Source organism: Panulirus ornatus, chromosome 4 (assembly GCF_036320965.1).
Source record: "Panulirus ornatus isolate Po-2019 chromosome 4, ASM3632096v1, whole genome shotgun sequence".
Lineage (NCBI taxonomy): Eukaryota > Metazoa > Arthropoda > Malacostraca > Decapoda > Palinuridae > Panulirus > Panulirus ornatus.
In genome coordinates this window covers 69,266,451-69,280,067 of record NC_092227.1, presented here as the reverse complement: position 1 = coordinate 69,280,067, position 13,617 = coordinate 69,266,451, and the positions used below count along the sequence as shown (strand labels likewise).

Sequence of the window (13,617 nt, the reverse complement as noted above, 5' to 3'; positions counted from 1 at the left end):
TGTGCAAATAAAAAGTGTGGTTGAGAGAGCAGAAGAGGGTGTGTTGAAATGGTTTGGACATATGGAGAGAATGAACGAGGAAAGATTAATAAAGAGGATATATGTGTTAAAGGTGAAGGGAACAAGGAGAAGGAGACCAAATTGGAGGTGGAGGGATAGAGTGAAAAAGATTTTGAGGTCAACGTGCTGGCAATGGGATGAACCAGGGCATGTGAAGCATCTGGGGTAAACCACGGAAAGGACCGTGGGGCCTTGATGTGGATAGGGCGCTAGGGTTTCGATACATTACATATGACAGCTAGAGACTGAGTGTGAACGAATGAGGCTTTTTTTATGTTTTATCTGGCACAACCTCAAAGAACAGGGGGTAGAGATGCGATTTCCTGCATGAGGGTAGCGACAGGAATGGAAGAAGGCAAGCAAGTATGAATAAGTACATGTGTATATATGTATATGTCTGTGTATGAGTATACATATGAATATATACGTTGATATGTTGCAAGAGTTTCGAGAGAGGGACAAGTATGCAGTCTGTTGTGGATGAGAAAGAAAGTTGAGAGTAAATCTGAATAAAAGCAAGGTTATTAGATTCAGTAGGGATGAGGGACAAGTTAAATGGAATGTAAGTCTGAATGGAGAAAAATGGGAGGAAGAAGTGTTTTTGATATCTGGGAGTGTACTTAGCAGCGGATGGAACCAAGGAAGTGGAAGTAAGTCTCGGTGGGGGAGGGGGTGAAGGTTCTGGGAGCAATGAAGAATGTGTGGAAGGAGAGAATGTTACCGTGGAGAGCAAAAATGGGCATGTTTGAAGGAATAGTAGTTCCAACAATGTTATATGGGTGCAGGCAAGGGCCATAGATGGGGTTGTACAGAGAAGGTTGGATGTGTTGGAAATGAAATGTTTGAGGACAATATGCAGTGTGAGGTCATTTGATCGAGTAAGTAGTGAAAGGGTATGAGAGATGTGTGGTAATAAAAAGAGTGTGGTTGAGAGAGCAGAAGAGGGTGTGTTGAAATGGTGTGGACACATGGAGAGAATGAGTGAGGAAAGATTGACAAAGAGGATATATGTGTCAGAGGCAGAGGGAACAAGGAGAAGCGGGAAACCAAATTGGAGGTGGAAGGATGGAGTGAAAAATATTTTGAGAGATCAGGACCTGAACATACAAGAGGGTAAGAGGCGTGCAAGGAATACAGTGAAAAGGAACAATGTGGTAAACCAGAGTCCACGTGCTGTCATTGGACTGAACCAGGGTATGTGAAGGGTCTGGGGTAAGCCATGGAAAGGTCTGTGGGGCCTGGATGAGAATAGGGAGTTGTGGTTTCGGTGCATTACACATGACAGCTGGAGACTGAGTGTGAATGCATGTGGCCTTTTTTGTCTATCTTTCTGGCACTACCTCACTAAAGCAAGGGTTAGTGATGCTGTTTCCTGTGGGGCGGGGTAGTGCCAGGTATGGATGATGGCAAGCAAGTATGAATATGTACAGGTGTATACATGGATATGTCTGTACATATTATGTGTGTATATGTTGATATGTATATGTATGCATATATATGTGTACGGGCATTTATGTTTATATATGTGTATAAGAGTGGATGGGCCATTTTCATTTGTTTCCTAGCACTACCTGCTGATGCGGAAAATGGCGATCAAGTATAATAGAAAATATAAAATAAATATTAATTCCCATACACATATGCCAAATATGACACTTAGGAAAATAAGAAAAACCAACAGAATAAACCTACCTGTATCTCCTCGGTGGGGCACGATGTCGTCTTGTAGGTCTATGTGTTTTAGGCGTTAAAGAACGAAACTCTTGCTCCTCCACATCAGCATATTGTTGGAGCCTTCGACGTCTTGGTTTTACCTCTTTATCAAGATACCTGGTAATATTTTGATATGAGATCACTCAAAGGAAAAATTAAAAGTATAAGGAGTAAAATACATAAGAACAAATACGTTAATTTTGAAATCAATATCTATTCATATAAGGCACACACAGGGCAAATGGTTAAAATAAAATTCCTAATGGTATGCTGAAGAAACTAAGGATCTTTAATCATTCAACTTAACCTCTCTAAAAAGGCGAGCACTGACTCACATGTGCCTAACACTTGCCTGGGGATAGGGGAGAAAGAATACTTCCCACCCATTCCTCACCTGTCGTAGAAGGCGACTAAAGGGGATGGGAGCGGGGTCTGGAAACCCTCCCCTCCTTGTATTTTAGCTTTCTAAGAGGGGAAACAGAAGGAGTCACGCAGGGAGTGCTCATCCTCCTCGAAGGCTCAGATTGGGGTGTCTAAATGTGTGTGGATACAACCAATATGAGAAAAAAGGAGAGATAGGCAGTATGTTTCAGGAAAGTAACCTGGATGTTTTGGCTCTGAGTGAAACAAAGCCAAAGGGTAAAGGGGAAGAGTGGTTTGGGAATGTCTTGGGAGTAAAGTCAGGGGTTAGTGAGAGGACAAGAGCAAGAGAAGGAGTAGCACTACTCCTGAAACAGGAGTGGTGGGAGTATGTGATAGAGCGTAAGACAGTAAACTCTAGACTGATATGGGTAAAACTGAAAGTGGATGGAGAGAGATGGGTGATTATTGGTGCATATGCACCTGGGCATGAGAAGAAAGATCATGAGTGGCAAGTGTTTTGGAAGCAGCTGAGTGAGTGTGTTAGTGGTTTTGACAGATGAAACCGGGTTATAGTGATGGGTGATTTGAATGCGAAGGTGATAATGTGGCAGTTGAGGGAATAATTGGTGTACATGGGGTGTTCAGTGTTGTAAATGGAAATGGTGAAGAGCTTGTAGATTTATGTGCTGAAAAAAGACTGGTGATTGGGAATACCAAGTTTAAAAAGAGAGACATACATAAGCATACGTTTGTAAGTAGGGGAGATGGCCAGAGAGCGTTATAGAATTACGTATTAATTGATAGGCACGTGAAAGAGAGACTTTTGGATGTTAATGTGCTGAGAGGTGCAACTGGAGGGATGTCTGATCATTATCTCGTGGAGGAGAAGGTGAAGATTTGTGGAGGTTTTCAGAAAAGAAGAGAGAATGTTGGGGTGAAGAGAGTGGTGAGAGTAAGTGAGCTTGGGAAGGAGACTTGTGTGAGGGAGTACCAGGAGAGAATGAATACAGAATGGAAAAATGTGAGAACAAAGGACATAAGGGGAGTGGGGGAGGAATGGGATGTATTTAGGGAAGCAGTGATGGCTTGCACAAAAGATGTTTGTGGCATGAGAAGTGTCGGAGGTGGGCAGATTAGAAAGGGTAGTGAGAGGTGGGATGAAGAAGTAAGATTGTTAGTGAAAGAGAAGAGAGAGGCATTTGGACAAATTTTTCAGGGAAATAATGCAAATGACTGGGAGATAAATAAAAGAAAGAGGCAGAAGGTCAAGAGAAAGGTGCAAGAGGTGAAAAAGAGGGCAAATGAGAGTTGGGGTGAGAGTATCATTTAATTTCAGAGAGAATAAAAAGATGTTTTGGAAGGAGGTAAATAACGTGCGTAAGACAAGGGAAAAAATGGGAACTTCAGTGAAGGGGGCTAATGGGGTGATAACAAGTAGTGGTGATGTGAGAAGGAGATGGAAAGTGTATTTTGAAGGTTTGTTGAATGTGTTAGATGATGAGTGGCAGATGTAGGGCGTTTTGGTCGAGGTGGTGTGCAAAGTGAGAGGGTTAGGGAGAATGATTTGGTAAACAGAGAAGAGGTAGTAAAAGCTTTGCGGAAGATGAAAGCTGGCAAGGCAGTGGGTTTGGATGGTATTGCAGAGGAATTTATGAAAAAAGGGGATGACTGTATTGCTGACTAGTTGGTAAGGTTATTCAATGTATGTATGACTCATCGTGAGGTGCCTGAGGATTGGAGGAATGCTTGCATAGTGCCATTGTACAAAGGTAAAGGGGATAAAAGTGAGTGCTCAAATTATAGAGGTATAAGTTTGTTGAGTATTCCTGGGAAATTATATAGGAGGGTATTGATTGAGAGGGTGAAGGCATGCACAGAGCATCAGATTGGGGAAGTGCAGTGTGGTTTCAGAAGTGGTAGAGGATGTGTGGATCAGGTGTTTCCTTTGAAGAATGTATGTGAGAAATACTTAGAAAAGCAAATGGATTTGTATGTAGCATTTATGGATCTGGAGAAGGCATATGATAAGAGTTGATAGAGGTGCTCTGTGGAAGGTATTAAGAATATATGGTGTGGGAGGCAAGTTGTTAGAAGCAGTGAAAAGTTTTTATCGAGGATGTAAGGCATGTGTACGTGTAGGAAGAGAGAAAAGTGACTGGTTCTCAGTGAATGTAGGTTTGCGGCAGGGGTGTGTGATGTCTCCATGGTTGTTTAATTTGTTTTTGGATGGGGTTGTTAGGGAGGTGAATGCAAGAGTTTTGGAAAGAGGGGCAAGTATGCAGTCTGTTGTGGATGATAGAGCTTGGGAAGTGAGTAAGTTGTTGTTCGCTGTTGATACAGCGCTGGTGGCTGATTCACGTGAGAAACTGCAGAAGCTGTTGACTGAGTTTGGTAAAGTGTGTGAAAGAAGAAAGCTGAGAGCAAATGTGAATAAGAGCAAGTTTATTAGGTACAGTAGGGTTGAGGGACAAGTCAATTGGGAGGTAAGTTTGAATGGGGAAAAACTGGAGGAGGTGAAGTGTTTTAGATATCTAATCTGGGATTGGATTTGGCAGTGGATGGAACCATGGAAGCAGAAGTGAATCATAGGGTGGGGGAGGGGGCGAAAGTTCTGGGTGCGTTGAAGAATGTGTGGAAGTTGAGAATATTATCTCAGAAAGCAAAAATGGGTATGTTTGAAGGAATAGTGGTTCCAACAATGGTATATGGTTGCCTTTCTCTTGACCTCCTGCCTCTTTCTTTATACATCTCCCACTCATTTGCACTATTTCCTTGCAAAAATCGTCTAAATGCCTCTCTCTTCTCTTTCACTAATAATCTTACTTTTTAATTCCACCACTCACTACCCTTTCTAATCTGCCCACCTCCCACGCTTCTCATTCCACAAGCATCTTTTGCGCAAGCCATCACTGACTTCCCTAAATACATCCCATTCCTCCCCCACTCCCCTGAAGTCCTTTGCTCTCAACTTTTTCCATTCTGCACTCAGTCTCTCCTGGTACTTCCTCATACAAGTCTCCTTCCCAAGCAAACTTACTCTTACCACTCTCTTCACCCAAACATCCTCTCTTCTTTTCTGAAAACCTCTACAAATCCTCACCTTTGCCTCCACAAGATAATGACCAGACATCCCTCCAGTTGCACCTCTCAGCACATTAACATCCAAAAGTCTCTCTTTCATGCACCTATCAATTAACACCTAATCCAATAATGCTCTCTGGCCATCTCTCCTACTTACATATGTATACTTATGTATATATCTCTTTTTAAACAAAGGTATCCCCAATCACGCACTCCCTTTTCAGCACAAAAATCTACAAGCTCTTCACCAATTTCATTTACAACACTGATAACCCAATGTACACCAATTATTCCCAAAAGGAGAGAGAGAGAGAGAGAGAGAGAGAGAGAGAGAGAGAGAGAGAGAGAGAGAGAGAGAGAGAGAGAGAGATAGAGCGAGAGAGAGAGAGAGAGAGAGAGAGAGAGAGAGAGAGAGAGAGAGAGAGAGAGAGAGAGAGAGAGAGAGAGAGAGAGAGAGAGAGAGAGAGAGAGAGAGAGATTTTCACCTGACACCTCCAAATATCCTTACTTGCATAATTTTCGAGATGGGCGTGGTTCATCATTCTCTGGCTCAGAGCTGGGAACAATGGATGGATAACCACGCAACTTAGTATCACCGACTAACCATGATTGGTCAAATGCGTTAAATTTCCTTCTTCGAGAGCTGCGCCTTGGACCTGAAAGAAGTAGAATGAGTGAATCTTAATTTCTATGAGCTGCATTTAAGCATAAAAAGAGGACATTTTGAAGATCAATAAAAGAAAGCACTTCCTTATAGTTACATGAACTTGCTTTTTAGCTAATCCTACAATCATTCTAACAAGTAATAAGTGATGTGATATATCTGAATTCTATTTTTATGAGGAATAATTTCCAAAACAAAAATAATTTCTAAACTTGACTCATTAAAAGAGCTACAAAAAACTTATCGTGACAAAACTGCCCCAGATATGCTTCACTTAACATGACTGGGAATCTTAACTACCAGAAAGGACTGGTTATGCAAGCTTCAGGTGACAAATCTTCATATTTTGCAAAGAAAGTTTGAGTTAGCTTAATTTTGCCATCATAATCCAGCATAAACAAAATGACATTATCTGAGGAAATAGTTACGCTGCAAACTCAAACTAGTCGATACCCTCATCCTCCTAATTCCATGTAATACCTTCCATGTACACCCTAATACAGTGACTTAAAATGTCTAATCACGATGAAGAACACTTATTCTAATTTCATTATTCATCTTTCCTTCAAGACACTTTGCCATTTCCTTCATTAGCAAGGTAGAAACAAAATCACAAATAAAAATTACCACACTCTCTGGTGCACAAGACACACCACGACATTTGATGGACTAACAGCATTCAGGAGAAAATAATTCTGTTTAACCTACAATGAAACATAAAAATAAATACTTAATCATTATGAAATAAAGCATCAATATTGCATAAAGGTTTTACTAATCAACCATTTTTCAATCATCACCTCAACTGGAAGCAACTGAAAATGTCTTTCAAATGCTCAATGCCATGCTCTATAGCATAATTGACCAATTTCAGTCTGTAGCTTGTGTTATATTAGAAAATCATTTCCTTTCTTTGTATTCAGTGTATTAACATCAGATTCACGAAAATATAATTTTTAACCAAAGTAATCACTGTGAACACCATCAATACATAAGCTACTGAAGTGAATTGAAACAGTTCCAGAAAATCATTTAGAGGGAAGAACAAGTGTCTCAGACTCTGTGTGTCTCAAACAATCTGAGCCAATTACTAAAAAGCTGTGTCACATATATCAGATAAAATTTTTCTGAAGTAAAACAATCACTCTGGGGCTAGCATGAGTCATCGAGAGTCCAAGATGATTATTCTGGGACCAGCCTGAAACCTACAGGGTGAGCTATAAGCAAGATGTCACTGCTATATATACCTCAAGTATAAACCAGCACAATTATCATGATTCTCATACACAATTAATTTTCATATGTGATTGCCATTCCCACATTAGCAAGGCAGCACCAGGAAACACATGAAGAAAGACACGTCTACTCAACACACACACACAGAGGTTCAGATTGGGGTGTCTGAATGTGTATGGATGTAACCAAGAAGAGAAGAAAGGTGAGATTGGTAGTAAGTTTAAGGAAAGAAACCTGGATGATCTGGCTCCGAGTGAAACAAAGCTCAAGGGTAAAGGGGAAGAGTGGTTCGGGAAAATCTTGGGGGTAAAGTCAGGGGTTGGTGAAAGGGTGAAAGGACAAGAGCAAAGGAAGGAGTAGCAATACTCCTGAAGCTTGAGTTGTCGGAGTATGTGATAGAATGTAAGAAGTAAATTCTAGATTGATGCGAGTAAAACTAAAAGTGAATGGAGAGAGATGGGTGATTATTGGCAACTATGCGCCTAGTTTTGAGAAGAGCAAGAATATTAGGTTCAGTAGGGTTGAGGGACAAGTTAATTGGAATGTAAGTTTGAATGGAGAAAAACTGGAGGAAGTGAAGTGTTTTACATGTCTGGGTGTGGACTTAGCAGTGGATGGAAACAGGGAAGCTGAAGTGAGTCACAGGGTGGGGGACGGGGCAAAGGTTCTGGGATCGACGAAGAATGTATGGAAGAAAAGAAAGTTATCTCAGGGAGCAAAAATGGGTATGTTTGAAGGAATAGTGATTCCAATAATGTAATATGGTTGCAAGGTATGGGCTCTTGATAGGATTGTATGGAGGAGAGTGGGTGTGTCGAAAATAAAATGTTTGAGGACAATACGTGGTGTGAGGTGATTTGATTGAGTAAGTAATGTAGGGGTAAGAGAGATGTGTATGGTTGAAAGAGCAGAAGAGGGTGTGATGAAATGGTATGGACACATAGAAAGAATGAGTGATGAAAGATTGACAAAGAGGATATATGTGTTAGAGGTGGAGGGAACAGGGAAAAGCAGGAGACCAAATTGGAAGTGGAAGGATGGAGTGAAAAAGATTTTGAGCAATAGGCGCCTGAACATACAGAAGGGTGAGAGGCATGCAAGGAACAGAGTGAATTGGAACGATGTGGTATACCAGGGTCGATGTGCTTTCAATGGACTGAACCAGGGCATGTGAAGCATCCGGGGTAAACCATGGAAAGGTTTAGGGGCATGGATGTGGATAGGGAGCTGTGGTTTCGGTGCATGACTCAGGACAACTAGAGACTAAGTGTGAACAAATGTGGCCTTTTTTTTTCTTTGTTTGTTTGTTTTCCTGGCGCTACCTCGCTGAAGTGGAGGATAGCTTCACTGCTTCCTGTGTGGTGGGGTTGCAACAGGAATGGATGAAGGCAACCATCCATTCCTGTGTATATATGTATGTCCGTGTATGTGTAAGCACATGTATGTATATGTTGATATATAAATGTATGTATGTATGTGAGCGTGTATAGGCGTTTATGTATATACGTATATGTGTATATCAGTTAATGGGCCATTCTTCAACTGTTTCCTGGCGCTACCTCGCTAAGGAAACAGTGATTAAGTACAATAAATAATACAAGAGAGAAAGAATACTTCCCACGTATTCCCCACGTGTCGTAGGAGGCGACTAAAGGGGGCGAAAGCGAGGGACTGGAACCCCCCGACCCCTTGTATTTAAATTTCTAAAAGGGGAAACAGAAGAAGGAGTAAGTGGGGAGTGCTCATCCTCCTCAAAAGCTCAGACTGGGGTGTAACCAAGATGAGAAGAAAGGAGAGATAGGTAATATGTTTGAGGAATGGAACCTGGATGTTTTGGCTCTGAGTGAAACAAAGCTCAAGGATAAAGGGGAAGAGTGGTTTGGAAATGTTTTGGGAGTAAAGTCAGAGGTTGGTGAGAGGACAAGAGCAACAGAAGGAGTAACACTACTCCTGAAGCAGGAGTTGTGAGAGTTTGTGATAGAGTATAAGAAAGTAAATTCTACATTGATGTGGGTAAAACTGAAAGTGGATGGAGAGAGATGGCTGCCTATGCCCCTGGTCTTGAGAAGAAAGATCATTAGAAGCAAGTGTTTTGGGAGCAGCAGAGTGAGTATATTAGCAGCGTTAATGCACGAGACTATGTTATAGTGATGGGTGACTTGAATGTAAAGGTGAGTAATGTGGCAGTTGAGGGTATACTTGGTGTACATGGGGTGTTCAGTGTTGTTAATGGAAATAGTGAAGAGCTTGTATATCTGGGTGCTGAAAAAGGACTGGTGATTGGGAATACCACGTTTAAAAAGAGATATACATAAGTAAATATATGTGAGTAGGAGAGATAGTCAAAGGGCGTTATTCGATTGCGTGTTACTTGATAGATGTCTCAAAGAGAGACTTTTGGATGTTAATGTGCTAAGGGGGGGGCAACTGGAGGGATGATTGATCACTATCTTGTGGAGGCGAAGGTGAAGATTTGTAAAGGTTTTCAAAAAAGAAGAGAGAATGTTGGGGAGCAGAGAGTGGTGAGAGTAAGTGAGCTTGGAAAGGAGACTTGTGTGAGGAAGTACCAGGAGAAATTAAGTGCGGAATGGCAAAAGGTGAGAGCAAATGACATAAGGGGAGTGGGGGAGGAGTGGGATGTATTTAGGGAAGCATTGATGGCTTGTGCAAAAGATGCATGTGGCATGAGAAAGGTGGGAAGTGGTCAGATTGGAAAGGGCAGTGAGTGGAGGATGAAGAAGTAAGGTTTTAGAGAAAGAGAAGAGAGAGGCATTTGGACGATTTTTGCAAGGAAGTAGTGCAAATGACTGGGAAATGTATAAAAGAAAGAGACAGGAGGTCAAGAAAAAGGAGTAAGAAGTGAAAAAGAGGGCAAATTAGAGTTGGAGTGAGAGTGTATCATTAAATTTTACGGAGAATAAAAAGACGTTTTGGAAGGAGGTAAATCACATGGGTAAGATATGAGAACAAATGGGGAGGTAATAATAGGTAGTGATGAAGTGAGGAGGTGGAGTGAGTATTTTGAAGGTTTGTTGAATGTATTTGATGACAGTGGCAGATATAGGGTGTTTTGGTCGGGGTGGTGTGTGAAGTGAAAGGGTCAGGGAGAATGATTTAAACAGAGAAGAGGTAGTGAAAGCTTTGTGGAAGATGAAATTTGGCTTGGTGGTGGGTTTGGATGGTATAACAGTGGAATTTATTAAAAAAGGGGTGACTGTGTTGTTGATTGGTTGGTAAGAGTATTCAATGTATGTATGGATCATGGTGAAGTGCCTGAGGATAGGCAGAATGCATGCATTGTACAAAGGCAAAGGTGAGTCTTCAAATTACAGAGGCACAAGTTTGTTGAATACTCCTAGGAAATTATAAGGGAGGGTATTGATCAAGAGGGTTAAGGGATGTACAGAGCATCAGATTGGGGAAGAGCAGTGTGGTTTCAGAAGTGGTAGAGGATGTGTGGATCAGGTGTTTGCTTTGAAGAACGTATGTGAGAAATACTCAGAAAAACAGATGGATTTGTATGTAGCATTTATGGATCTGGAGAAAGGCATATGATAGAGTTGTTAAAGATGCTTTGTGGAAGGTTTTCAGAGTGTATGGTGTTGGAGGTAAGTTGCTAGAAAGAGTGAAAATTTGTATCAAGGATGTAAGGCATGTGTACAAGTAGAAGAGAGGAAAGTGATTGGTTCCCAGTGAATGTCAGTCTGTGGTAGGGGCGCGTGGTGTCTCCATGGCTGTTTAATTTGTTTATGGATGGAGTGGTTAAGGAGGTGAATACAAGAGTTCTGGTGAGAGGGGCAAGTACGCTGTTCTGTAGAGAGGGGCAAGTACGCTGTCTCTTGTGGATGAGAGGGCTTGGGAAGTGAGTCAGTTGTTGTTCGCTGATGATACAGCGCCGGTGGCTGATTCAGGTGAGAAACTACAGAGGTTGGTGATTCAGTTTGGTAAAGTAAGTGGAAGGAGAAAGTTGAGATTAAATGTGAATAAGCACACAGTTATTAGGTTCAGTAGGGTGGAGGGACAAGTTAATTGGGAGGTAAGTTTGAATGAAGAAAAACCACAGGAAGTGAAGTGTCTTAGCAGCAGATGGAACCATGGAAGCGGAAGTGAGTCACAGGGTGGGGTTGAGGGCAAAGGTTCTGGGAGTATTGAAGAATGTGTGGGAGGCAAGAATGTTATCTTGGGGAGCAAAACTGGGAATGCTTAAAGGAATGGTAGTTTCAACAATGTTATTTGGTTGCGAAGCATGGGCTATAGATAGGGTTGTGCAAAGGAGGGTGGATGTGTTGAAATGAAATGTCTGAGGACAATATGTGATGTAAGGTGGTTTGATTGAGTGAGTAATGTAAGGGTAAGAGAGATGTGTGGTAATAAAAAGAGTGTGGTTGAGAGAGCAGAAGATGATGTGTTGAAAAGGTTTGGACACAAGGAGAGAATCAGTGAGGAAGGATTGACAAAGAGTGCTACTCCTTCCTTTGCTCTTGTCCTCTCACCAACCCCTAACTTTACTCCCAAGACATTCCCAAACCACTCTTACCCTTTACCCTTGACCTTCATTTCACTCAGAGCCAAAATATCCAGGTTCCTTTCCTCAAGCATACTACCTATCACTCCATTTTTCTCATCTTGGTTACGTCTACACACATCTAGACACCCGAATCTAAGCCTTCGTGGAGGATTAGCACTCCCCACATACCTCCTTCTTCTCTTTCCCTAGAAAGTTAAAATACAAGGGGAAGGGATTTCTAGCCCCCTCCCACTCCTGTCCCCTTTAGTTGCCTTCTATGACACGCAGAGAATGCATGGGAAGTATTCTTTCTACCCTATCCCCAAGGATAGTATATAAATATATATATATATATATATATATATATATATATATATATATATATATATATATATATATATATATATATATATATTTTTTTTTTTGCTTTGTCCCTGTCTCCCTCGTTTGCGAGGTAGTGCAGGGAAACAGACGAAAGAAATGGCCCAACCCACCCCCATACACATGTATATACATACGTCCACATATATATATATTTTTTTTCTTTCTTTTTCTTTTAAACTATTTGCCATTTCCCGCGTTGGCGAGGTAGCGTTAAGAACAGAGGACTGGGCCTTTTTTGGAATATCCTCACCTGGCCCCCTCTGTTCCTTCTTTTGGAAAATAAAAAAAAAAAAAAATGAGAGGGGAGGATTTCCAGCCCCCCACTCCCATATATATATATATATGTGTATATATAGAGTATATATGTGTATATATATAAGCTGTGTAGGTATGTATATTTGCGTGTGTGGACGTAGGTATATACATGTGTATGGGGGGGGGTTGGGCCATTTCTTTCGTCTGTTTCCTTGCGCTACCTCGCAAACGCGGGAGACAGCGACAAAGTATAAAAAAAAATATATATATATATATATATATATATATATATATATATATATATATATATATATATATATATATATACATATATATATATATATATATACATACGTCCACACACGCAAATATACATACCTACACAGCTTTCCATGGTTTACCGACTCTTCACATGCCCTGATTCTATCCACTGACAGCACGTCAACCCCGGTATACCACATTGATCCAATTCACTCTATTCCTTGCCCTCCTTTCACCCTCCTGCATGTTCAGGCCCTGATCACACAAAATCTTTTTCACTCCATCTTTCCACCTCCAATTTGGTCTCCCACTTCTCCTCGTTCCCTCCACCTCCGACACATATATACTCTTGGTCAATCTTTCCTCACTTATTCTCTCCATGTGCCCAAACCATTTCAAAACACCCTCTTCTGCTCTCTCAACCACGCTCTTTTTATTTCCACACATCTCTCTTACCCTTACGTTACTTACTCGATCAAACCACCTCACACCACACATTGTCCTCAAACATCTCATTTCCAGCACATCCATCCTCCTGCGCACAACTCTATCCATAGCCCACGCCTCGCAACCATACAACATTGTTGGAACCACTATTCCTTCAAACATACCCATTTTTGCTTTCCAAGATAATGTTCTCAACTTCCACACGTTCTTCAAGGTTCCCAGAATTTTCGCCCCATCCCCCACCGTATGATCCACTTCCGCTTCCATGGTTCCATCCGCTGCCAGATCCACTCCCAGATATCTAAAACACTTCACTTCCTCCAGTTTTTCTCCATTCAAACTTACCTCCCAAATGACTTGACCCTCAACCCTACTGTACCTAATAACCTTGCTCTTATTCACATTTACTCTTAACTTTCTTCTTTCACACACTTTACCAAACTCAGTCACCAGCTTCTGCAGTTTCTCACATGAATCAGCCACCAGCACTGTATCATCAGCGAACAACAAGTGACTCACTTCCCAAGCTCTCTCATCCCCAACAGACTTCATACTTGCCCCTCTTTCCAAAACTCTTGCATTCACCTCCCTAACAACCCCATCCATAAACAAATTAAACAAACATCACACACCCCTGCCGCAAACC

General features: G+C 41.4%; 1 protein-coding gene across 1 annotated transcript in view; it reads right to left on the bottom strand.

Annotated features, from left to right (window-relative positions):
• LOC139767104 (uncharacterized) overlaps nucleotides 1-13,617 on the bottom strand; it is a 415,796-nt gene that overhangs the window by 242,645 nt on the left and 159,534 nt on the right. Inside the window, 2 exon segments of the mRNA XM_071696092.1 lie at nucleotides 1,753-1,890; nucleotides 5,726-5,873. Of these exon segments, the coding sequence (XP_071552193.1) occupies nucleotides 1,753-1,890; nucleotides 5,726-5,873 (286 nt within the window).